General features: G+C 31.5%; 1 protein-coding gene across 1 annotated transcript; it reads right to left on the bottom strand.

The window, feature by feature from the left end:
- Positions 1 to 11,364: 11,364 nt before the first annotated feature.
- On the bottom strand, positions 11,365 to 15,102 carry LOC107799312 (cytochrome P450 84A1-like). The gene is given in 3 exon segments (NM_001325668.1): positions 11,365 to 12,009; positions 13,604 to 14,251; positions 14,729 to 15,102. Coding segments are annotated over 3 exon segments (1,578 nt in total). The 5' UTR covers positions 15,035 to 15,102; the 3' UTR covers positions 11,365 to 11,385.
- Positions 15,103 to 25,199: the final 10,097 nt, after the last annotated feature.

Raw genomic sequence — 25,199 nt, 5'->3', positions numbered from 1 at the left:
GCCCCTCGGGCTCAATATGTAAATCTCAGTATAGTATCAACCCCTCGGGCTCACTCCCAACTCACCAGCACACAACATCAGCCCCTCGGGCTCACTCCCAACTCACCACACACAAGCAACGACCTTCTCGGGCCCACTCCCAACTCACCTGGGTACCCTGCACTCACTGGGGGTGTGTACAGACTCCGGAGGGGCTCCTACAGCCCAAGCGCAATATCAATAGGCCTGAAAGCCTTCACACATCACACACGAGGCCTGAAAGCCTCCTCTTATAACACTCGAGGCCCGAAAGCCTCCTCACATCACTCAACATATCCTCACGTATGGCCCTCAGCCTCAATCAGTCCAGAAAATAATCATAAGTCTCTTGGGCATCAGTAAAACAATAGTGCTCAGCTCAACAGCATTATAAATAACATTAAATCTCGAGTTGAGTATAAATGTAGCTGAGTTCACAAAATAATATAATTCAATTGGACTGAGTTCAAATAATAATTCAATTCGTGAGGAAAATAGTGATGTAAATTCACAAAAGATTTTAGATAATTGGCATGAAGCCCAAATATGGCAATAAGCCCCAATCATAGTGAAAAACAATAAATCTTTATCAATTACGCGGTAAAAATATCAACTGGGATGGACCAAGTCACAATCCCCAATAGTAAATGACCCCGCGCTCGTCATACAACGCGTGTCTCATCTCAACATAGAGTATGTTGTGCAATCCGGGGTTTCAAAACCTCAGTGCATTATTTAAAATCATTATTCACCTCAAGACGACCAAAAGACTACTCTGTGATGCCCTTGCCTTTCGATTTTGCTTCCTCGCATGACGAATCTGCCCAAAATTACAACGAATATGTTGCATTATACTAAAGAGACAATACCCAATCAAAAACAATCAAAAAATATCAAAATTCACGGATTTGGCAAAACCCGAGCCCCGGGCCCACGTCTCGAAACTCAGAAATTCTTACATCAATACGATCCTTATCTCGCCAGGAGTCTATACATACCAAATTCACAAAAATCGGAGTCCATTTGATCCATCAAATCACCATTTTAGAATTTCAATCTCAAGCCCTAATTTCTTATAATTTGGCTATGTTTTCATGGATTTTAAGGATGATTCTTCAATAAAATCATGTATTTAACTCATAAAACCTACCTCCAATCGATCTCAGTTGAAACTCCCTTCAATCCCCGTCCAAAAGCTCTCAAAATGACTGAAAATGGTGGAAAAATGACCCAAAATCGGATATAAACTCACTACCCAGATTTTTCAGAATTACTGTTCATGCGCGTGAGGTCACTGCTCACTGTTCACCCGCGCGGTTACTGTTCACGCGCAGGTACTGTTCACTACTGCAGAAAATACAACAACTTTTAAGAAATTTACAGCACAACCATTTTTCACTAAAATGGCTCTAACTCTATCATACGAACTCGGAATTAGACGATTCTTATTCCTATGAGTCAAAAATAATAATACAAACACAACCCTTTAATCGAAACTCAATTCGGAGCTTGTTTGCCCAGTTCAATACCCATTTCGCTCGTTAAACAATTAACTCACATTTCACGTCAAAAACCTAATCGCGACTTGATGAAATTAAACCAAAATTTTCAGATCAATCCTATAATTCATGATTTAAATTCTTGAAGTCTCGAAATCAAATTTGGATCTCTAGAACTAAAAATAAACCTTTAGATCATTACATTTATGCTCAAAACGGCAAAAATCTTCCAAAAATGACCCGTTGGGCATCCGAAACACACTCGAGGCCCCCGGGACCTCAACCAAAAGAACAAATATGTTTTAATACCTCATTCAAACTTTCTCAAACCATCAAAACACTATCGTTAACATCAAAATCACCAAATTTTATCAAATCAAAGCTTAAGTTAAACTAAAACTTCCAAAACTTGCATTCAATCAAAAACCCGACCTAAACACATCTGAATCAACTGAATTTTGCACACAAGTCCAAAATCACCTAACGAAGCTACTAAAACTCTCGGAACTCCATTCTGACTCCCGGATCAAAGTTTCACCTATCAACCGGAAATCGCCGAAATTCTAACTTCGCCAAAATAGGCTAACTTCTTCACCGGACCTCCAAAATTACTTCCGATTGCGCTCCTAAGCCTTAAATCATCACCCGGAGCTAGTCGAATCATCGGTATTCAATTCCGAGACCTCTAACTCATAAGTCAACATCCGGTTGACTTTTCCAACTTAAGCCTTCTTAAAAGAGACTAAGTGTCTCGTGTCTTATCAAAATTACTCCAAATAAATTCTAACGCACCCAATACCGATAATGAAACATAAGAAAGCAGAAAATGGGAAGAACGGGGTAGTAACTCATGAGACGACGGGTCGGGTCGTCACACATACATATAGAGAGAAAAACAGACATTGAGAGATGACAAAGATTGAGAAAACCTACTGTTGCATTAGTGCTTCTGAAGTCAAATTAGAATTCCAGTTGATGAGTTGCATGTTTCTAGCTTGATTTCTGATTGTGAGAGTTTCAGAGGTTCCCTGGTTGGTTTTCTAGTGATTTTGGGTTTATTCAGGCTGGTTTTGAGTCAGTTCTGGTAATTCTGTTTGGTTTTAAACACTTCTGGATTTTTGGTTTATCACTTGGGTCTGCTCGTTGTTCTATATTACTAGGCATTGATTACTGTTGTTGTTGTTCGAGTTATTGTTGTAGCTGACCTCTTCTACTCCATTTATATTCCAATTCCAGGTACAGGCTTTGCCTTTGATAGTTGCGAGCTGAAATATGAAAGGATTGAAGCATGAAATCTAAGTTATTTCAATTTCTGTAACTGTATATTCAACATTCAGCTTATTGATGTGGTTTAGATTTCTGTTTATGTTGTATTAAGTGGCTAATAAACTGCTAAGTATGAATGTGTCTAGTTGAATCATAAAATCGTGTATTCATGTATACAAAACGTACAGGAATTTTAGTCGTTGAGCGCCAGTTGTGATTAATTGGAAGAAGTTCATGTTTAGCTTTAGTTAAATTCATGTCAACTATTTTCAAATCTGTTTGAAGAAAATTCATGTTATGAGATAGAGTTCCCAGTAGCATTTGTCGTGTAGATCATAATCATAGGCGAGCAGGTGGTTTTAATTGGTGATTTTAAGCTGAGTCCCAGCGTATTAATTTGCATGTAGGAAAGGTAATATCCAAATAACAAATAAGATTTTGAAATTGGCAGTTTGTTTGCCTATAGAGCATTGAATAAAGCCATGATATCCCTGTACAGAGGCCCATAATGGACCGGTTATCGAATTGAACTGAATCTATTTGAGTACTTAATCACGGTTCAGTGACATGCTAATTAATTAGGGCCTTTTCTTATTACTAGAGACAAAATATGATAAAAAAATGTAGTCACTTTAGGATCGTCCTTTTAAGATAAACGATATGAGCCTCGCCAAATAAAACGCACGGACTGCGGGGCCCTAACAAATGTATGTATTAATTACTTAGAACTCGGGATCGGCCGCTTAGCGAACTTCACGGCCTTTTCCCAAAATAACCACGCGTCAGTCTCTAGGCGCGTACTTTAGATAACATTACCTTCTCAAACCCGGGTGCACATTTATGTGACCCAAATCCAAATCTCAACGAAGTCGAAATGTGTCGCTAATCACGGGTACATTGATTGTGACGTGGTTCGAGATGCATTTCCACGACGTTGCAAATTCCTTTTAAAAAATAATGAATGAGACGAGCCTCGACAAACAAAAATACACAAGCTGCGGGGCCCTCTATACGTGTTGGTAATGTTACTTAGACCTCGGGATGGGCCGTTTAGCAAAATTTTACGGCCCTACCCAAAATAATGATACGCTAGTCGGTTTAGGCGCGTATTTAATAATGTTATCTTCTTAAACTCGGGTGCACATTTATGTGACCCAAATCCAAATTTCAATAGAGTTGAAATATATCAATAACCACGGGTGCATTGATGTGACGTGGTTAGAGATGTATTTTTACGATGTTGCAATTCCTGGTAAAAATAATAATAATAAAAGCGGTACACAGTTAACAATTTGCACATAGGTTCAACATGTATTAAAATCAGATAAATAAGCCGAATATGACAGTTGAGCGACCGCGCTAGAACCACGGAACCCGGGAATGCCTAACACCTTCTCCCGGGTTAACAGAATTCCTTACTTGGATTTCTGGTTTGCGGACTGTAATACATAGTCAATCTTTTCCTCGATTCGGGATTCAACCGGTGACTTGGGACACCATAAATCTCCTAAGTGGCGACTCTGAATTAAATAATAAATCCCGTTTCGATTGTCCCTTAATTGGAAAAACTCCCCCTACGCCCCTGCTGGCGCGGGTGAAAAAGGAGGTGTGACAGATGCATCAATTAAAAATCATATATTAGTAAACGATCCACATGGCAGGTGACTGGGCCCATATATTTATCACCTTTTATTCGTTCCAGAAATCAAGGGATTCAATCCCAACCTTAACTGGTATATCATGAGAATAAGCAGCACAAGAGAATTCTTGAAGAATATTCTATTCTTCAATATATGTCAATATAATTCTTAATTAATTTTTCGCTTCATAATTGAACCGGGATGGTCAACCGGTTATGCCAACTAATATTTATTTTAGTAAACCTCTAGTTTACTTATGGCATATGATTCTATCATCATGCTTATATTTGTGTAGTACAAATAGGAAGAAAATTGGGTAACCTTTTATATTTACCCGGTATGATTATAGAAATATGAAGATATTCAATCTTCCTTTCATTTATAGTCTCAATTTGACAACCACTTTGACTTATACATTTGAAACTCAAAAAGTTTCTTTTGAGACTTTACAATATCAATGTCATGAATAATTTTATTCATCTGGGTAGTAACAAATTAGTTTTTCCGGGGCTCTTAACAACTTTTGTACTACTAGATCTTTTATCATACCATTCATATGGTAAATGTCTCCTTCACGGAGAAACTTATATCATAATAAATTGTCATAGTCAAAATTATCATAAGCAAAATTATTTCTTGCTTTAATTTTGCCTTTAACAATTTTTATAAGGTATGCCAAAATATTTTTCACAGGTACGAGACCAATGACATATTCATGTAACCACACAATAATATTTGTTCTCTTTATTTCACTCAAACCTCCCTCAAAGGTGAGTTGTGTGGTACTCATCCAATCATGTCTTGCATGTCTTTATTTATTACTTTTATCACATATTACCACATTCACCTTTAGGAATGGGTCTGCATTCTCAATGCTTATCACAAGTCACATTCTCTTCAAGGATGGATCATAATCAGCGATATGCTTCATACCAATTTGATGGTAAACATTGCCTTCACATTTTGAAGGACTATTTTGAGAACCCTTGTTGTTCTCCTTTTATAATCAATGTGATGATTATTATTATTTGGAACGCTCTCGTTCATTGTTCAACCACTTGTCTTCATTTAGACTTATTATGCACTGCTATCACATTTACTTCAAGAATGTAGCAAATCAAGTGGGATAATTTTCATGCCTTTTCATGAAAAATATACTCCCTCCGTTTCAATTTACGTGAACCTATTTCCTTTTTAGTCCATACCAAAAAGAATGATCCCTTTCCTTATTTGGAAACAATTTACCTTTACACAATGATTTATAGCCACACAAAATATATGTGCCTCATTTTACACCACAAGATCAAAAGTCTTCTCTCTTTTCTTAAACTTCGTGCCCAGTCAAATGGGTTCACATAAATTGAAACGGAGGGAGTATTATTTTTCTTTAGTCATCATTATATCATAAATATGGTACATTGGGACACAAACCCAATATCTTACCAATATAAAGGCATGTTAGGCCATAATAAATTGGGACTCAAACCCAACTCTTATCATTATGGAGCATCAGGACTTGATCCCGATGTCTTACCCTCAATCAATGGCATAATAGGCTAAACAATATTGAGATTCATTCTCAAGACTTAATTTCAATCACATGCCAAGAAAGTTATACACAACTAATTTGCATCTTAGCAAATCAAATTTGCTTTGTTAAATAAGTGTACAAATCTCAAATCAGTGTAAAGCTTTATTAATCATTTGTAGCATCTATATGAAATACAACCGTTTGTAATCAGAATATTTCTTCTAAATTCTATCAGAGTTTAAAAGGATCATAAAATCATTGTCATAATATTTATTGAGTCTCTCTCAAAAATATTGTTGTTTTCGGGGTATACCCTACCTATTGGATTTGATTAAACACGATGACTTTTCTTCACTCAATTCAACCAAGCAATTAGTATATAAATTTATCAAAAGTACACCATATAGGTAACAATACATATATATAGTACTTATACATAAATTCAACATTTATATTACCTGAAAAGTGACATTATAGGTCACAACTTACCGGTTGTAGCTTGTGCATCATTCATATAAAATACTTAAAAATGGTAAGTCAGTAGCAAGCATCAAGTAGGTCATGAATACTCAAAAATACCTCTTCTAGTAGTCATACTAATCATTGTTTGCTTTCAAATGATACGACCATAAATTATGAAGTATACTTTCTCAATAGCTAGTTTGTTTTTTAAATTTCAAAGAAGTAATTAATCAACCTAGATAAAGATGTGAAGTATTTCTTGTTTTCTTCAAGATGATTTATGCTTTTATTCAGTGTGACCAATTTTATTATTATATTTTATTCCTTTTTTTTGTACTATATGCAAGTGTAAAAATCCAAAAGGAAAAAAAATATTCATCCAAGTAAAAGAAAATATTAAAAGCGGCAGGACAGATTGAAGATAGTTAACGCACAAATATGCATAAGACAATTTATATAAAATATCTTTGGTTACCATGGCATGCATCATATCAACAATTAACTGCTACTATGATTTTCACATATAGAACTTCGAAAATTTTATTCCATTCATGTGATATAAAAGATGTAATATTAATATGTGCTTATGCAATACAAGTGTAGTACGAAGTTGTGTGCATATGAGATTTTAAAGGAATGACAAGTATAAGATAATCATACCTTCTTACATTTCATTACTTACCATATGTAGTTTCTCTTTACATTTAACCATGTGATGATATGTATAGCTTCTAATTGTAATTTTTTCGGATGTAGGAAAATTTTTGTAGATATATATACAATTGGCTAGAGACTCGTGCTGATAACATGTTATGAAATAAAAACAATTTAGTAAAACATGAACAAGAAATAAAAGCAATTTAGTAAAACATGAACAAGAATAGAGATAGAGAGAAGAAGAGATTTTCTTCTTCAATTGTGTGTATTTTCCTATCTATTACAAAGCCTTTTATATAGGCATTAAAAGTGAAGAAAATATGTCATTGAACATAAAAAATATGTCATTGAATATGTCATTAAGTATTTGTCATGAAGATCATGGAGGAAGAGTAGACATCCATCATAATATGATATTTATCATAACATTTTAAATAATTTAGCGGATTATAACCATAGAAAAAGTTCGTATATATACTTTAGTGCATGAATACTCTCATGTACCCAAGTTTTTTCAAAGGGAAAAAAGATCTCGTAGCCACTAGAATTTGTACCCATTTTTCATCTCGATAAATAAACTTAGTAAAGTTTCATTTAGCACCTTAACTCGATAAAATGAGTGTTAATAAACACTTTCTCAATACGTGTTGCTCAATTACGCTGATGTGTTGTACACCTCAGTGTCCACATCAGATAAATGTCATTCATTTTTATTTTATATATAAAAGAACTCCAAATTCACCCCCTCCTCTCCTCCCCTCCATCCCCACCCCAAACAAAAATTAAGAAACCTGCGGACTTCCATCACCCCTTCTGCAGCTCTCAATGAAGTAGTCATTGCTGCTACAAATTGGAGCCATTATTTCAAACTCTATACTTTGTGAATTTTGGACAGAATTGAAACTCTCCATAAAATATTCACAACAATGTTTTTTGCCTAAATAATATCAAAATATTTCTTTGAACACCTATCAAAAACCCGATTACTTCTGCTCGAAGTCCAACAAATATAGTAACTAAAATATTTTCTCAAACTAAACCCCTCTAAATAGGGAACCAAAATAAATTCTGCAAGGTTCTCGAATTAATTTCTATGAAATTTGAGACAAGACAATTAATAAAAGAAGAATTAGCAAAGTGGGAGAGAGGAGGTCACGAAAAAGTTGTGCTGGAAAATATTATGAAAGAAAAGGGGAAGGGGGAGGGGAGGAGTGTAGAGGAGAGGAGAATCTGGAAAAAATAAAGAAATCCATTAAAGCTTTTTTAATTTATTACAACTAGAAATCTGGGAATTACCGATCAAAAATTTCTGACCAAAGTTGGTTGGTCAAAAAAAACGACCAACTTTGATTGCTAATGTGGAGAAAAATATTAAATAATTATTTTAAATAATTTACCGACCAAGGTTGGTCGCTATTTAGTCGGTAAAATGATCAACATGTTGACTGGGCTGGTCAGACTTGCTTGGTCAAAGAAATATTGAAATTAGCGACCAACTTCGGTCACTAATGTGGGACCTAGTTATAACGTTTTAATAATTATATTATTATTTAAAATATTTTATAAAATATAAATAAATATTATTTAAAATTGGCGACCAAAGTTGGTCGGTTATGAAAGGGGAAGCAAGTAGCGACCAACTTTGGTCGCTAATTTGGGACCCAGTTATAACGTTTAATAATTATATTATTATTTAAAATATTTTATAAAATATAAATAAATCTTATTTAAAATTAGCGACCAACGTTGGTCGCTATTTTTTAATTCTGGATAATTAGCGACCAAAGTTGGTCTCTTTTCAGGTCAACATTGGTCAAACTTAAAAATCAATTTGTATTTACTATCTAAATAATATAAATATAATTCCCTAACACTTTTGTAATACAAGAGATGAATACACTAAAATATACTCTAACATGCTATATATGTAGTTAAAGTAGTACAACGAAGCGTGTTATATATATATATATATATATATATATATATATAGGTCGAGACGTTTTGTTTTTAATATTCAACGATGCATCTGAGTAGGTTATAAGTCGATGAATCAATTTACACATAAATATATTTGATGAAAAATTATATTCTTTTAGGAATTGATAGACTTGTCAAGATCCTAATTAGTATATATAATTTTTCATCAAATATGTTTATATTTTCCTTTCTCATTTTCGAGAGGATGAGAAAGGTGGAGTTGAAGAATGCATTAATTGGTAGCGACATGCACAGAGTGGTGCTTATATATGCCGTCAACTTCAAGTAACAACCACCTTTTGCATTTAATTCATGCATCAAATTTCAGATTCAATAAAGTGATTGTGAGTTGTGACATTTGACACCAATATTTAGCTCCTCCTTGTATTTCTCCTACCGGTAATAATTACTGCCTTCAGTTTCTAAAAAATGCTAGCTTTTAAATTCTGACTTGCGTTATGATATGTTTGTGCACATGAATCCGACTCCTCTCCATTTCTCATAGTCTCCATTTCCCCAAGTCCCCATATAGATAGATGACACATGTCACCTTTATCATTAATGGTGTAGATTTAATTATCTAAAGATTGGTCCTAACCATGGTTAGTGGAGTTAATAGATAGTATTAATATATATTGCCCAAAATTACTCCAAAAATAGCACCGAAAATCCTGCTGCATATACAATTATACAGATTCTTGCCATGGATATTATGTTTTTGTGAGATCATTGTTACAGCAAAATTCAACAAAAAGGAAACACCCTAAAATTAAGCTCTAGAAGAGGAAAAAACAGAGAACAAATAATTTAGACATTGAAGTTATATTGTTACTTGGAGATAAATTGACTTTACACCTCAGGTTAGCAAAGACATGGTGTGTAATATCAGTTTAAAGATGAGACAAAGAGAATTTTAAAATTACTTATATCAGTAAATTTTTTTCCAAAAAACAAATTACTGAAAATTACTTATATCAGTAAAAAAAAATTTCCAAAAAACAAATTACTGAGGAATTATATACCATGACGCTCCAGTTTCGAACCCTCGGAGAAGAAGGCAATCAATTTATCAAGCCCCTCACCCACTCCAAAAGGCAGCGAATTAAAAAGGTAAAACAAAATATCAAAAGGTGTACATTTATCGATAAATAAGTTTATATTATTTATTTATTACATGTAAGTTTGTATCTTGTTTATGTTTAAGTCTGTTGCAACACTTTCTTTCTTTTTTCTAAAAAAAAACTTGCATGTATTTCTTTCATGAATGAAAGTCGAATGGGGATTTACATTTCTTCGGAAAAAGTTTCTTTTTAAAATTCTTGACTATTTGAAAAACCAAGTGGTAATATAAAATTGAAATAAAAACTTAGTAGCAAACGGAACTGGCAGATCAGAATAATTTGACATTATTTATAAATTCTGAAAATATAGTTAAAGTTCCTTTTATTTTGCTAGAATTGTGGGATTTCCACAAATTTTCGGGAGCAAATGGAAATACTATTATTCTAACCATGATTTAGACCTATCTTTTGTAAATTAACTCTGAACCATTAATATCAAAAAGTGACATGTGCCATCCATCCAAGTAGGAACTTGGGGAAATGGAGAGGAGGTGAATCCTGTGCACATGACCAAAGCTAAATCGCCAACATTTTACAAGGATAAAAGATTAAAAAAAAATAATCTTTAAACCATAGCTTAAATTAAATTTTCATCAGTAACTACCAACATTTATAATCCAGTGATATCGATGGAGGTGTTTCATATAATAAGTGTTAACCAATTCTCATTATATCAATCGAATTATCTAACTAGTAAATTATCTATTTCTTGTTTTATGCATATATGTACCCAGTAACAGAGCTGAATTAAACTACTTACTAACTCAATCAAAATGAACAGGTACAAAAAAGAAAAAAGAAGAAAAATAATCACAACTAATTCAACCAGGACCAAGTCTTTATTTGATAAGGATTGTGTGTTCAAAAGAAGAAAAAAGACATTTACAAGCCAAATGTCGAAATTTACGAGAACAAAGAGAGCGTCTAATATACACAATACCATTCAATTCCCTCCTCCTTCCCTTTCAACTCCTTCAAGCAATTATTTTCGTCCTTGCTTTTGACTCTACTCAATTATATGTATGCGACATATATACTATAATGGAATAACAAACAAAAATAAAAAGTAAAATATCAAAACAAACCATGTCGTATGCTCCTTTTTTGTGCCCAAGAATTCGTATATCATAATAATTCGTATATTTAACCAAAAGGTGGAAAAATCACAAGCACCACTCTTTGATGCAAGTAAAAGCCCCACCTTTTTTCTTCAATTAATAAAGGGGACACAACAAACGTGGAGTAGGCACAGCCACGAGTCGATTAGCTCTTGGAGCAGTGAGTCCAAAAATATCATCCATTTTAAGCTCACTTGGTTTCATACCATCTGGCAATTCCCAAGTAAAACAATGAAGAAGATGGGCCACAGCCATTTCCAATGCATAAAGCCCAAGTTGCATACCGGGGCAAGACCGCCGACCCGACCCAAATGGTATAAACTCAAAATTACCTCCTTTAAAATCTGGTACACCTTCTTTGAGAAACCTAGATGGTTTATAAGTTTCAGGATCTTCCCATGAATTTTTGTCACGCCCAATGGCAAATGAATTTATAATAACATGTGACTTTGCCGGAATATGGTAGCCGGAGACGGTGGATTCCTCGGCGGTCTCATGGAGGAGGAGAGGGATTGGAGGGTGAAGTCGTAGAGTTTCTTTTAGACAACATCTTAAGTATGTTAATTTTTCAAAGTCAGATTCTTCAACTTTTCTGTTGAGTCCAACAACGTTAGCCAGCTCTTGTTGTACTTTTTTAAGATCTTCAGGACTCCTCATAAGCTCTGCCATGGCCCATTCTATTGCAGAAGCCACTGTTTCTGTCCCTCCAAACATTACATCCTGCCATTTTTTCACTGAGTTAGGTGCCAATTTTCATGAGATTTAAATTGTATACACCGACGTCGTACATAACATAATTAGTTACTTTAAGAAAAACAGATGAACCTCTTATAACAACAACAACCTAGTGTAATTTTACAAATGAGGTCTGGAGAGGATAAAATATACACAACTTACCCCTAACCTGTTATAACAAGATAAATTTTTTTTTTTTTTACATTGCAAGTGTATAAAAGTTATTTATGTGGGTGGTGGGGGTTAGGTAGGAGTAAGATTACGTGATTAACTACAGATTTTACATCGTTTTCAAGGATAGCTTAGTAACCAGCTGTGTAAATTGAAACATCAATTTTCAAAGGGATAATACACGGCACCAAATTTTGTAGATAGGCTTTAATTGGCTAGTTTAAATTTTAATCATAGAGTAATTGGATTTAAGGGACACAAATGAAGTGATTACTATAACATTAGATCAATTTTCTCACGTTAACTATATTCATTGGCTTCATATGTAGTGTGATTCTTTTTATTTTTTAATGTTAGTAATAATTACTTCATTTTAGAGCTATTTTTTCGCATAAAATATTTCAGTTATTGTACTAGCAATTTTTGTTACCTACTCCATTCCATTTTTGCCACTTGGCAAAACTTATATGCTTTAAGTTGAATAGCATCTAAGCTATATCAAGAATTGGAGCCTTATATAGAATAACGGTAAATGGTAAGTTCATCAAAAGACAGACTTGAAAGAATTTACTAACTACAGTACGCTAATTACTTCCTTTGTATTTAATTCTAGAAAACAATTTACTAGTAATAGATTATACCAGCTGGGACATTAACAATCATATGACTTGATAAAGTCTCATAATCATATTTTGTGTCATGATATTGAGATATTACAAAATCGAATGAGTAGTTTACATCGGTAAAGGAGTTCTTTTTTGATGGAGTACTACTAATAAGTTTCAAGATGAAATTAATTTAATAAGTCTCACCAGGTGATGCTAAAATCATAGAAATCTGATCACTGAAACCAACTTTATATTGAAAAGGAAGAGGACTAAAGTGAAACAAAATTTTACTATTTAGGTTATCCATTTATTTTTTTCTTTTCTTAGTACTATTTTCTGATGATTGTCAGACTTTAAGGAATCTTCTTATTCTAAAAACCAATCTACTTTCTGCTGTCGAACATATATAAGCAACTTAAAAATTTACCAAAACCTGCATCTTACAAAAGCAGGTTAAACCAAATACTACTACTAAAAATATAATTCACGAAAAACATTTGTGCTACTTACGCTTCAATAATTCTTGATAGGAATATACCAGCTGCCAGAGACAGCCGTGTTCTTTAGCTATTAGCAAATGATTCAAATCCTAAATTAAACTTTCTTGTTTTGCATGGCTTACGCCACCACTAAATAATTAAGGAAACTCTATATTTGGACAAGATTTTCAAGCCATCCTTTTTTAAGTATTCTCTTTAACTGTTCCACTTTTCTTGAATATATGTGACTACCAAAAAAAGATAAAACATATATATATATATATATGGGAAAGCATTAGGGGATATTTCTTTGCAACTTACCATGATGATAGCTTTGATATTATCCTTAGTAAGTCTGATAGCATTCTGCAAATCTTCGGACTCAGTTACTTTTGCTTCCTCACTGTAAAAAGCTAAAAGCTCATCCACCATATCAGTTTCTCGATCACCTCCATCATTTTTGCCATTAACATAAGCTTTCTTTCTAATAATATGGTCATCAATAATCGAATCAATGAACCCATCAAGCGACGCTCTAGCCTTAGCAAGTCTAATATTTAGACTCTGCTTACCAACCCACCCTAGCCATGGAATAAAATCAGCTATATTGAAAGCACCAAATAGCTTCGAAAACTCTTGCATAATTTTAATGAACTCGCCTTGTCCATCTTCAGAACAAGTTCCAAAAGCAGCTCTGTAGATAATATTACGAGTGAGACTGAAAACAAGTTCACCTAAGTTAACAGCTGTGCCTGTGTTGGTTGTTACAATTCTAACCATGGAATCCGCTTCGTCTCGAACTGAGTCCCATGACTCAGCTCGTTTGCGGCTGAAGAGTTTCATTACACATAGTTTTCTCATCTGCCGCCAGAAGAGTCCATAGTCAGCAAAAGCCATGTCTGCCCTGTCATATGTTAGGTAACTTATGGCTACGGTCGCTGGACGGTTCGAAAATATGATGTCGTGTTCCTGTTCAAACATAATGTAATTAATTAAGCACTAATGAGTATATTTTATTCACTGCAGTGTGAAATATTTCTTACATTTGCATATCATCTAAAACGATATGTATAGGTAACTCGTCATAATAAGTGGAATTAGTTATATTAAGATAACTTGCTACAACATATTATATATATTAATATACAAATTGTGTAAAATTTATTTATATTATTAGTGTAAATAAGTTAAATCTTAAGTTTTTAGATAAGATGGTCACACAACTCAAACTGTACCGAGGGGCGAAGCCACCTTTTGCTACAGCTGGTCAATTGACCATCTTTAATTCTGTCGAAATATTACGAAAAACTACACCATATATATATGAGTAAAATATTAACTTTAGATGTACATAACATATATTGGACACCCTTTGTCGAATCTTTTTTTGTAACTCTTTCAAGTCTCAACACTCAGAAAAATTTATGGCTTCGCTAATGACCGTACCTGTAATACTTGGCGAGCTTCGTCTGGACCAGAGACTACAATTTTGTGAACATAACCCATTTTAAGGTGAAAAACACCACCATATTTTTGGGCTAGTTTGGCAAGGCCACGGTGAGTTAACTGGTCCATCATCATCATGTTACCAATGAGAGGCCAGCCAGTTGGACCTGGAGGCAAACGTTTACGGCGAGATTTGGAGAGAAGGAATAAGCAGAAGAGAGGGACGATGAAGTAGAATATCATGGGCGTAGCTTGTAAAGTTTCAAGAAGAGAAGTGCTCATATTGTTTTGCACCATCTCTTTCATAATTATTAGTTTTAAATCTTTCTCTTCTTTGTTTTTGAGTGGAGATTTAGGAGATAGTAAGCGTGTTGTATGATGAATTTGCAACTCAAAATGATTCTATCTGTTTTTGGGTGGATATGATGGGGTCTTTATATACAAATTTATCTGGTAAAACTAGTTCCTGTCGGTATCAAGTTGGCGTAAATATAATGTTGTTAGCATTGAAGTGCTTGAATTATATTGAAGTATCTATCTATAATAATTATATCTATACTATATTAAAAGCACGAAAGCCCTTAACGAAATGTCGTTCGCCTTTTTTATCCTTTAAAAATAGAGTTCACACTGGACAAAATAGTCATTTGATTATCGTCCTAATATTTAGTATTTTGAAATCTATTAAAATTTTAGTTACTAAATCTTTCCACGTAGGAAATTCTAATATTAAGGACTTTAAATTTGAGTCAGATTTTACCTTATTTAATTGTGCAACTATTTTCCTTAAACATAATACATTCACGTTTCTAAGGTTTTCAATATTACAAATTGTTATTAAAGCTTCTTTTTTTTAACGCTTTTGTCTTCATTTTGAAGTAAACTTCAATTTAAATAGCAATATGTTCATAAACAGATATATGAAAATTAAATACAAATATTAATTTGTTTTGTGGTTTGCTATGTAATTATGAATTTGCCACGATTCTAATGATGTAAAAACTAAGAATCCTATTTTTTCTCTTTAAAGTTTCCTAGAATTATGATCGTTTTAGTTAAACAGGAATCATTTGGAAATTATCTACTGTTACATATCATTTTACAATTTATCGTATCGTACTGTATTATATTATACTGTATCGTTTTACAAATATAATATTTGGATAGATTGGTATCACGCACCACTAATATGAAGAATAAACTTGCAATATTACAAAGAAAAATTATGATAAGGAGTAAATTTATTATATAAAAAGGTGGGGTAAATGATAAAATAAAATTATTTAATAATAATGAAGGGTGAGATTGAGAGAAAAAGACAAGGTAACGACGCGACCACACCAAATTGGTCGTTACATAAAGTGGCACATTTCATCGTTATGTAACGAGAAATTTAACGATACAATACAATAAAATTTAAGTAACAATCAAAACAAATATTGTGTTTAACATAACAATACGATACAATACAATGGATAATAACCATCCAAACAAGCTGTAAGTTTTTGTATATTTCTTTTTTCTTTTGTCAGAATTATTTTAATCATATTTAGACTAAATAGATGTTCGGTAATAAAGTTAGATAGAAACCACTTTAACTTTTTCTAGAATTTAGTATGACCTTAATAATCAATAAGAACCTTTATTTCATTGCATGGTAATGTTAGGAAAATCCTTTCCAAATTTTAACACATAAGAATCGTTAAGCAATTACTGGAATTCTAATCTATTGTCGATTTTCTTTTGTTTAATTTTCATTCTAAATTAAATAATAATAAATTTATTGTGAATATATGAAATATACTGCATCCTACGTGAGAATATCAATTGTGTTGATTCTAATTTTTCACACGTGGACAAAGAGTTAGGTGATTTATAAGTTTACCTTTAAAAATAAAGTTTACATTGGATTACAGAAAGTACAATTTAAAATTATTATTTAATAAATTTCTTAAAATTTAAAACTTTTAAATTAATAAAATTTTAACCATTAAACATTTTCTTATTTGAACTATATAAAACTCCTAATTACTCGAAATATTTTTACTTTTATTTCTTTTTTAAACTAACTAATTTTTTACCACGTTCTTTTCTTCTATTATTTTTTAAATAACAATTAATGTTTCCAATTTTGTTAAAACTTCTTAATGGTCGTGTTGATTAGAAGATGGTGATAATAAATAAATTTAGCAAGATTGCTGCAAGGAGATCAAAATCAATTATCTATTCTTTTGTATATTTGGTTGATGATACTAAGGATATATACTAACTATAAGACCATGAATCGATTAAGACTTTAGTATTTTAATTTTAAATAAATTAACATTTAAATTTAAAGTTTATAGTATGAATTTTCACTCTATATTTTAAAGATCTTTTGATCTTATATAATCGAAAATTTATTTTATTCTAGAAAAAAAATTAATTACTTCACCATATATTAAAAGCAGTAAGAAAAAAACATATATTAGAAAATACTGAATTAAAACACTTTATTTCCAAGGCAATACCTTAATTTACTATAATGCATATTTCCTTCAACTAGATGAATGACTTTTTTTTTGGGTTAAAAAAAAAAGTTTGTTACATAATTTGACTTTAAGAAAAATAGAAATTAAGTATGGAATTCGTCTCATAGCTAATGGGAATTTTCTTTTGATAATCTGTCACTAATCCATAGCTAAAGTTTACTTAGAAATTAATATTTACTGTTTAGCTACATAATTTATTTGTCGTAATTTTTTTAGTTGCTCTGTCTAGAATACATATTACCTAGACAATTATTTTCATTTTAAGGTAAAACAAAAGAAGGATAAATGATAGATCACTAAGTTATCAAAATTATCTTGATTGTTTTCATGCTTAGCTAGGTCATCTTCTATTTTGTTGACTAAATAAGATCAATATTCATCATTTTCAAGAACTTATATTTTTAAAATTTATATTATAACTCATACATATTATTTAATAATATTTATATAATTTTAAACTATATATACTTATTGATATAGGATACATGTGCATTGCGCGTATCCTAAAACTAGATTTCAATATGATCAAACATTATTATTAAGAAAATTCCCTTAAGAATAATAATTATTCTCTTTAATGTTAAGAATAAATAATTAAATCCTAATTAACCAGAAAGTCTTTGATTTTACTAATGTGTAGAAAATCCAAGTCATTCTTTTTAAAATTCATCATATAAATCGGTTATAGGTAATTGTTAAAAATACAAACATTATACAATAAGATGAAACATTAGAGACAAAATATATTCTCAGTGAGTTGTCATTACTTATTTTTGTTTCTTTCGATATTCATTTAATCAAATGACAACTCTCTATATTTTTCTACGTACAAAGTTACTTATTGTAAAATATTATCTTAATGTAGGCATTTTAAAACTTAGTATTTGATAATTTCATTTACTTGTTCTTCTTGTACATATATTTTATTGATTGATGCTAAGCATTGACGCAAAATACACGTGCAATGCACGTACACTAAAACTAGTTTATATTAAAGCAGGAAGACCTTTAGCGAAATATCGTTCGCTTTTTTTATCCCTTAAAATCAAATTTTATATTGGGTAAAATTGTCATTTAATTATTTTTCCTAATTTTTAGGACTTTGAAATACACTAGAATTTTAATTATTAAGTGTTTTCTTATTTAAACTATGTAAAAAGTTCTAAAATTGGAATTTCAATATCAAATAAGATTTTACCAAATCGATTGAACCAAATACTATTTGATTTCCCCTATAATTGTCGTTAGTTTTTTTTTTTTTTGCTTGTTTATGTGACTTTCTTTTTCCAATTTTTGTCGTAGGTTTTTTCTTGCATGATCTTTTTATTGATTCTAAGAATATTATTTTGTTGTATCAAGAGTCAAGATGACTCATTAATTCATTAGTTTATATTTTATGACTTATTTATTTTCATTTTAGTTATGTCCTTGAATTTTTTTTCTTATTTTAATAGTCTATTACTAATTTCTTTATTTAAATTTAATCCTATATGTCATAAGTTTTAATCCAATCAATTACGATACAGACCCAATAAATCAGGCAAAAATGAAGAAGAGTATTTTTTTTTTTGGTTAAACTTTTAAACTTTTATTTAACCAAGTAAGAATATTTACATCCGCTAGTTCTTTTGGACGCCAAAACTAGACCTATCTATAGAACTATCTGACTAATCAGTTAACAAAAACTTCCTATAACAATTACAATGAACTATATGAATTAAGAAAAATTCTTCAACTTTTCTAGCTCTTTGTGCCACTTTGTTTCTCTTTCCCTGCTATATGTAACTCCATTGCAATGTCTTTGATTCTCTGATTACTAACAACTATTTCCTCTTGAAATCTTCTTTTGTTTCTCTCTGCCTAAACATGGTACACCATTAGTGTGAATAGGAGTATCAATATTTCACTTCGAGTTTTATTTGCAGTCCTTCTTTTCAACCATTCAATCTCCTCTTCCCAGCTTCCAATCTGATGTTTTTTATTGAGCCATTGTAGCAGTAGAGCCCATATTATTCTGGCATAATCGCATCCAAACCATATATGCTCCATTGACTCCTCTTCCTTTGTTATGCATAGTACACATTCTTTTTCTACTGTTACTCCCCATCTCTCATACCGATCAACTGTAGCCAGTTTCCTGTGTACTTCTAACCATAGTATGAATCTGTGTTTTGGTATTGCTTTAGATCCAGTTAATACTTTTTCTACAAGCTTTTTTGAAATTAAGATCTCATAGCAATATATAGCTTTTTGATGCTAAATTTGCCATTTTTATAGTATTTGTATAACTCAGCACATGTATACTTTTCCAGAAATCATTATCTGATATCAAAAATCTTCCTAACAAGCCAGCATGCTTGTTTAGGAGTATCCATCCTCATGCTATCTTTCCCTTTGATGTAATAGTTATGTATCTTCGTGCTAAATATGTTATCTTTTATGGTCTGATCCTGATGATCGTTGTGGTTGGGGTATCTCACCTAGGGATGCTGGATATACATTTGGCCAAGATATCTCTGAGCAGTTTAACCACACCAACAACTTGAAGAAGAGTATTTTTGAGTAAGCTTATAAGTTATATAAGTTAATTTTACTCAACATTCAACTAATTAGTCAATATAATAAGCAAATCTTAGTACCCGCCTTACACATATATAAGATAAAAAAATTATTTTTAATAAGTGTTGTGTATATTCTTTGTCTCACTAATAGGAATAAGATATGATTGTATTATGTAATCGATCACGTGGATGAAATGCTTTAGTAAAACATCATATGTAGAGTAAGATACGATTAAGATATCATTTATCAGAATAGTTAGCGATGCCTAATGTGATTATTAAGGCATGATTAGAATAAGGATACAAGTTTTAGCACTCTCATAAATTAAGAAAATATGGATAAAACCTTTTCAATTGTCAGTCTCAGATAATTATAAATTAATATGGCATAAACGCACGTTACCTAAATAGGTCCGATATCTGAAATCAAACGAAATCCTTATCTTTCAATCAAATATTACTCCTACAACATTTTTATACAATAAAGAAACTAATGGAAACGAACTGGAAAAAGAACGACTAGACTGGATCCAAACCCTTAAACATAACGGTTAGTATTTGTCAAGTTGGGATGCCTAATGTGATTACTAATACATGATTAGAATAAGGATACAAGTTTTAGCACGCTCATAGAATAAGTAAAATATGGATAAAACATTTTCAATTGTTGGTAATGCATAATATGGCATAAATACATGTATTCCTAGCTTGGTCCCATATATATATAAATGAAACAACATCTTTACCATTCAATCAAACATTACTCCTATAATTAACATATGATTATTTATTATTTTCAGGAAATTGTAATTTTTTTCATCATTATTTTATAACAGAGATACATCTTTATAGTGTTATTTAGGTTATTTTTTAATTTTTTTTATCTCTTTTGATATGTGTTACACGCGCAAATCGCGTACACTAAATCTAGTCTTATTTAAAAGCGTAACCTATAGTAAAAAAACATATTAATTGATTATTCATTTCGTCTCACTTTATGTGGTATTTTTTTAGTTAGTCCAAATAAAAGATGATACTTTTCTATAGTTAGTAACAATTCAACTTTAAATTTTTACTTTATCCTTAATGGAATGGTTTCTAGCAACACAAATTTTAAAGTTTTTTTTTTCAAACTTCAACCTAGTAAAATATTTTTACATAAATTGGGACGGAGGGAGTACATTATTGTCTCAACAGTTTAATTTGTATGTGATTAGTAAAACAAGTGCATTAAATTGAAGAAGTATCATTACATTAGAAATGAATATGAATTAAACCCAAGTTTTTATAAGTTTACGTATATACAATGGCAATCCAAAAGAATTTACACGGTTCATAATGTAAGTAACTTTCTATAATATTATTAATTAAAAAATACAAATGGTGTAGACTTTTTTGGTAGCGTACGTATGAATAAGTTGAATCCATTTTTTGTCCTCGTGTGCAAAAATAGAATAGAGCAAAGTGGTAGCCGCAAAATCCATCGTAGAGAATTAATTTATCAGAAGGGTGTCAAAAATAGAAAAGGAACATAGGAAAATTTTCTTTGTATTGATGATGAAATTATCCTGTACAGTGCTTTGTATAAATACAGTAAAAAAGAATCTTTCAAACAACAACCTAGTACAGGTGTCCTATTCTAATTGTATATGCTAGAACAAACTAATGAATAATGATATGTATGAAAAATATTTACAGGTGTTATTTTGGCATGTTCTGTTTCTAGAAGATTTGTGTAGCCAGCTGAACTCTTGTATAAAGTAAAACTGGACCTTTGCTTCAGCTGGGGCTGATACCAAATGAAGCCCAAGTCAGTGTAAAAATAGCACGGTATAGCCAGTTTTCGGACTGGTCATTCAAAAATAGCTAGTGTTTACGAAGTCAATGAAAAATAGCCAGCATTTACGAAGTTAATGAAAAATAGCCACTATTTTGCTGCAACAGAGACCGGTCCAGCATAATATACTGGAGTTCGGTCCACCTGTGTATGAACTCTAGCATATTATGCTGGACCGGTATACTTTGCTGACTCCAGTATAATATACTAGAGATTGGAGCACCGGTGCTCCAAACTTCAGTATATTATACTGGACAATTATACTTGCTGGAACTCCATCATATTATGCTGGAGTTCCAGTATACTTATCCTGGAACTCCAGTATAATATGCTGGAGTTCAAACATACTTATGTTGGAACTCCAGTATAATATACTGGCGTATTTTTCGGGTTTTAAACAGTATTTTCGCTAAGATTTATCTTTACTGAAAAGTGGCTAAATTTCGATTACTTTTGAAACTGGACTATTTTTGAACGACCAGTTGTAAATTTAGCTATTTTTAAATTTCCTCCCAAGTCGGTACAAACCCAAACCAATAAAGAATCCAACCCGGGTCCAACATCTATATTAAAACAAAGAAACCCTTCAGACCAAATACTTAACTTCCACCGCCTCTGTCTTCTTCCTTGGTGTTTCTAAATAAGAGAGGTCTGTTCTTCTTTTTGTTCTTGTCTACTAGCGTAGTTCTGGGTTGTGCACCAACGAAGGGTAAAAGTTTCCTGTGGAAGGCCAAATAAGGGCTAAACTTTACATATATGATTAAATTATGTAAATAATGGTTCTGTATTTAGAATAGAGAAAATCTCGCTTTATACCCATTAATTCCATATTATTTATCCATTAATGTCCAGGCCCAAACTATTTACTCTTTTATCCCTACAATCCAAATTATTTACCCGCTAATTCCAGTTGCTTCTTGGACAAAGATGGAAGTGATGAATAATATCAAAGTAATAAAGTTCAACTGCAATCCAGACCCCTCAATTGATGAAAAACTAAATAAAACGAAATAGGAAGACTCCAAGAATCCACATATAATTAGTGACCATTGTCTATCCACAAAAATTCCAGTCTTCTTTCATGGTTGCTTTGTTGAAGTGGCACTATTATTTTGAAGATTTATTGTTTGATTCGATGTGGTGCTATAAAATATTGCTTATAGTATCTTCGAATAAGCTTCCTAGATCTAAACTTTTATGTGTATTTGAATATCCACCATTGTTGGGCTTGAAACTCAATTTTGTTTTTGAAGATTTCTTGTTTGATTTAAAGTGAGTGCTATTAAATATTACTTATAGTACTTTCTGGAAGTTCATACTGAAATTTGATAGCATTTGGAGCTGATTTGAGGTGATTGAGATCGAAATTTTCAGTTGAAAATCGAAGAACACAGTTACAATATACCGCTACGGTATACAATATATTGTAGGAGTATATAGCTATACTGCAATAGTATACTATTATAGTTTACAATATACTGCAATGATATATTGTAATAATCGAAGAAAAACACAATTACCTAATAGTATACCGTTACAGTATACAATATACTATAGGAGTATATAATTATACTGCAACAATATACTATTATAGTATACAATATATTGTTATAATATACTGTAATAATATGCAATATACTGGAACAATATGGTGTAATAGTATACAGTATACTATAATATTAATAGTATACTGTATACTATTATAGTATACTTTACCCGTAAATTCACTTGTCTTTTCACTTTTAATTTGCTTTAAGCTTTTACCCAGCGTGAGAGGCAAATTGAAAATGCAAAAATATATATATATATATAATGTAACGGTATACTCTTACAATTAGATACTTTTAGAATTTTTTGAAATTTTTGTTAACAACTGATATTATTTCAGTTTAATAATTGAATTAATTTTTTTAACTCTTTGCGTATAATTGTATACCCTGTTGGTATAGCTATATACTATACTAGTATCATATGTTAGTTAATATTTTTTTGGTTATATTAGCTACATTTAATTGGTATACAATTTGATTTTTCTTTAGTAATAATATAAAAAAATAATAAAAAATAGTAAATAAAATTAGATTATGAAGAGAAAAGGAATATAAAAAAAAGAAGTTAAATGAAATTAGAAAAGAAAAAAAGAAAAAAACAAGAAGAAAACGAGAAAAAAGAAAAGGAGAAAAAAAAAGAAAAAAGAAAAGAAAAGAAGCATAGAAATAAAAAAGAATTGGAGAATAAAGAAAAAATTCCCCACAAAACCTACTATGAGCAAGAAATATAATTAGTTTATGGGTAAAAAAATAAATGGATAGACAAAGATAAATAGTTTTGTTTTTGTGGGTAAGTGTGTCAAAACTCCTTTAGAATAGTCAAAGAAATATTATCGAATTTCCGAATAGGACGTATACTAGTAATCTGTTTTGTAAAGAATATCTATATAGTTTCCTAATTTTACACATATTCCAGTATCTTTTATTAATTTTCCTTTTCGCGCAAACGTATTTTTTTTTAAATATTAAGCTACACTACATCATTGATTGACATAATATTCCGTATAATACCGCAAAGTTCTATCCTTAAAAACATCTAAACTTTCTTTGCGGCACGAAATACAACTGCATTGTTACACATTTTTATTTTTTTATTTTTTAAAGAATCGTCGCAATTTTCACGTGAGATTTAAGATAGCAAAAAGTTGTATAAAGAAAAATATCAATTCCGCACGTGTTACATGAATTATGGTTTTAAAGCCACTTGTAGAAGGAAAAAGAAAAGGTAAGAGGTTCTGATACAAAACTTGATTCATGAGTCTTGGACTCTTTTGTTATGTCGACCCTATAACCATCGAAAAGCATCACCTCACCATTACTAGTTTTAAGTTATCAATAATACTTGTATATCTGAAGGTTTCTTTTTGCTAATAATTTATGTTGTTGTAAGGCATTTCGTTTATTCCAAACTTCATTCATTATTCTTAGTACCCAAGGCAGGATTAGCTGGACGATTTTTTCCAAATTCATTGCCATTAATTATTGCATTTTTCTTCGATATTGTCTTTATTGTACAATTATTGGGCTTTTTTTTCTTTGATTGCTTCAAATAACATATATGAAGGTTTGATTTCCTTGTCTGGTAAAGTGTTGCCCCAAACTAAAGATGGACAATTATTATTAGAAGTCTTTTTAAGTCCTGAGTGGAAGAGAATGACATGCATTTTAGACATTAATGTTTTCTGAAAAAGAAAAATTTAAAAGTTGCATAATGCAAACTAACCAACAGAGGTAATTCGATAAAAATATTATACAATTTTTCTACCCAAGTGATTGTTATTTTCCACGTTAGAATTATATCGATATGCATGGTTAGTGTCTAATAAGTCTTAAGAATGCAAACGTGATTAGTTTGGTAAGGGGAAAAAGATGGAGGAAATGGGATAAGATAGGAAATTTGGAGAAGTACGCCTCTTTGGGAAAATGTACTTTTGATATTTATTTGTCAGCGGCTTTGCCATCTATCTCAGTTGCTTTCGACATGGATCAAAA

Source organism: Nicotiana tabacum, chromosome 3 (assembly GCF_000715075.1).
Source record: "Nicotiana tabacum cultivar K326 chromosome 3, ASM71507v2, whole genome shotgun sequence".
Classification (NCBI taxonomy): Eukaryota; Viridiplantae; Streptophyta; class Magnoliopsida; order Solanales; family Solanaceae; genus Nicotiana; species Nicotiana tabacum.
This window is presented reverse-complemented; position numbering and strand designations above follow the sequence as displayed.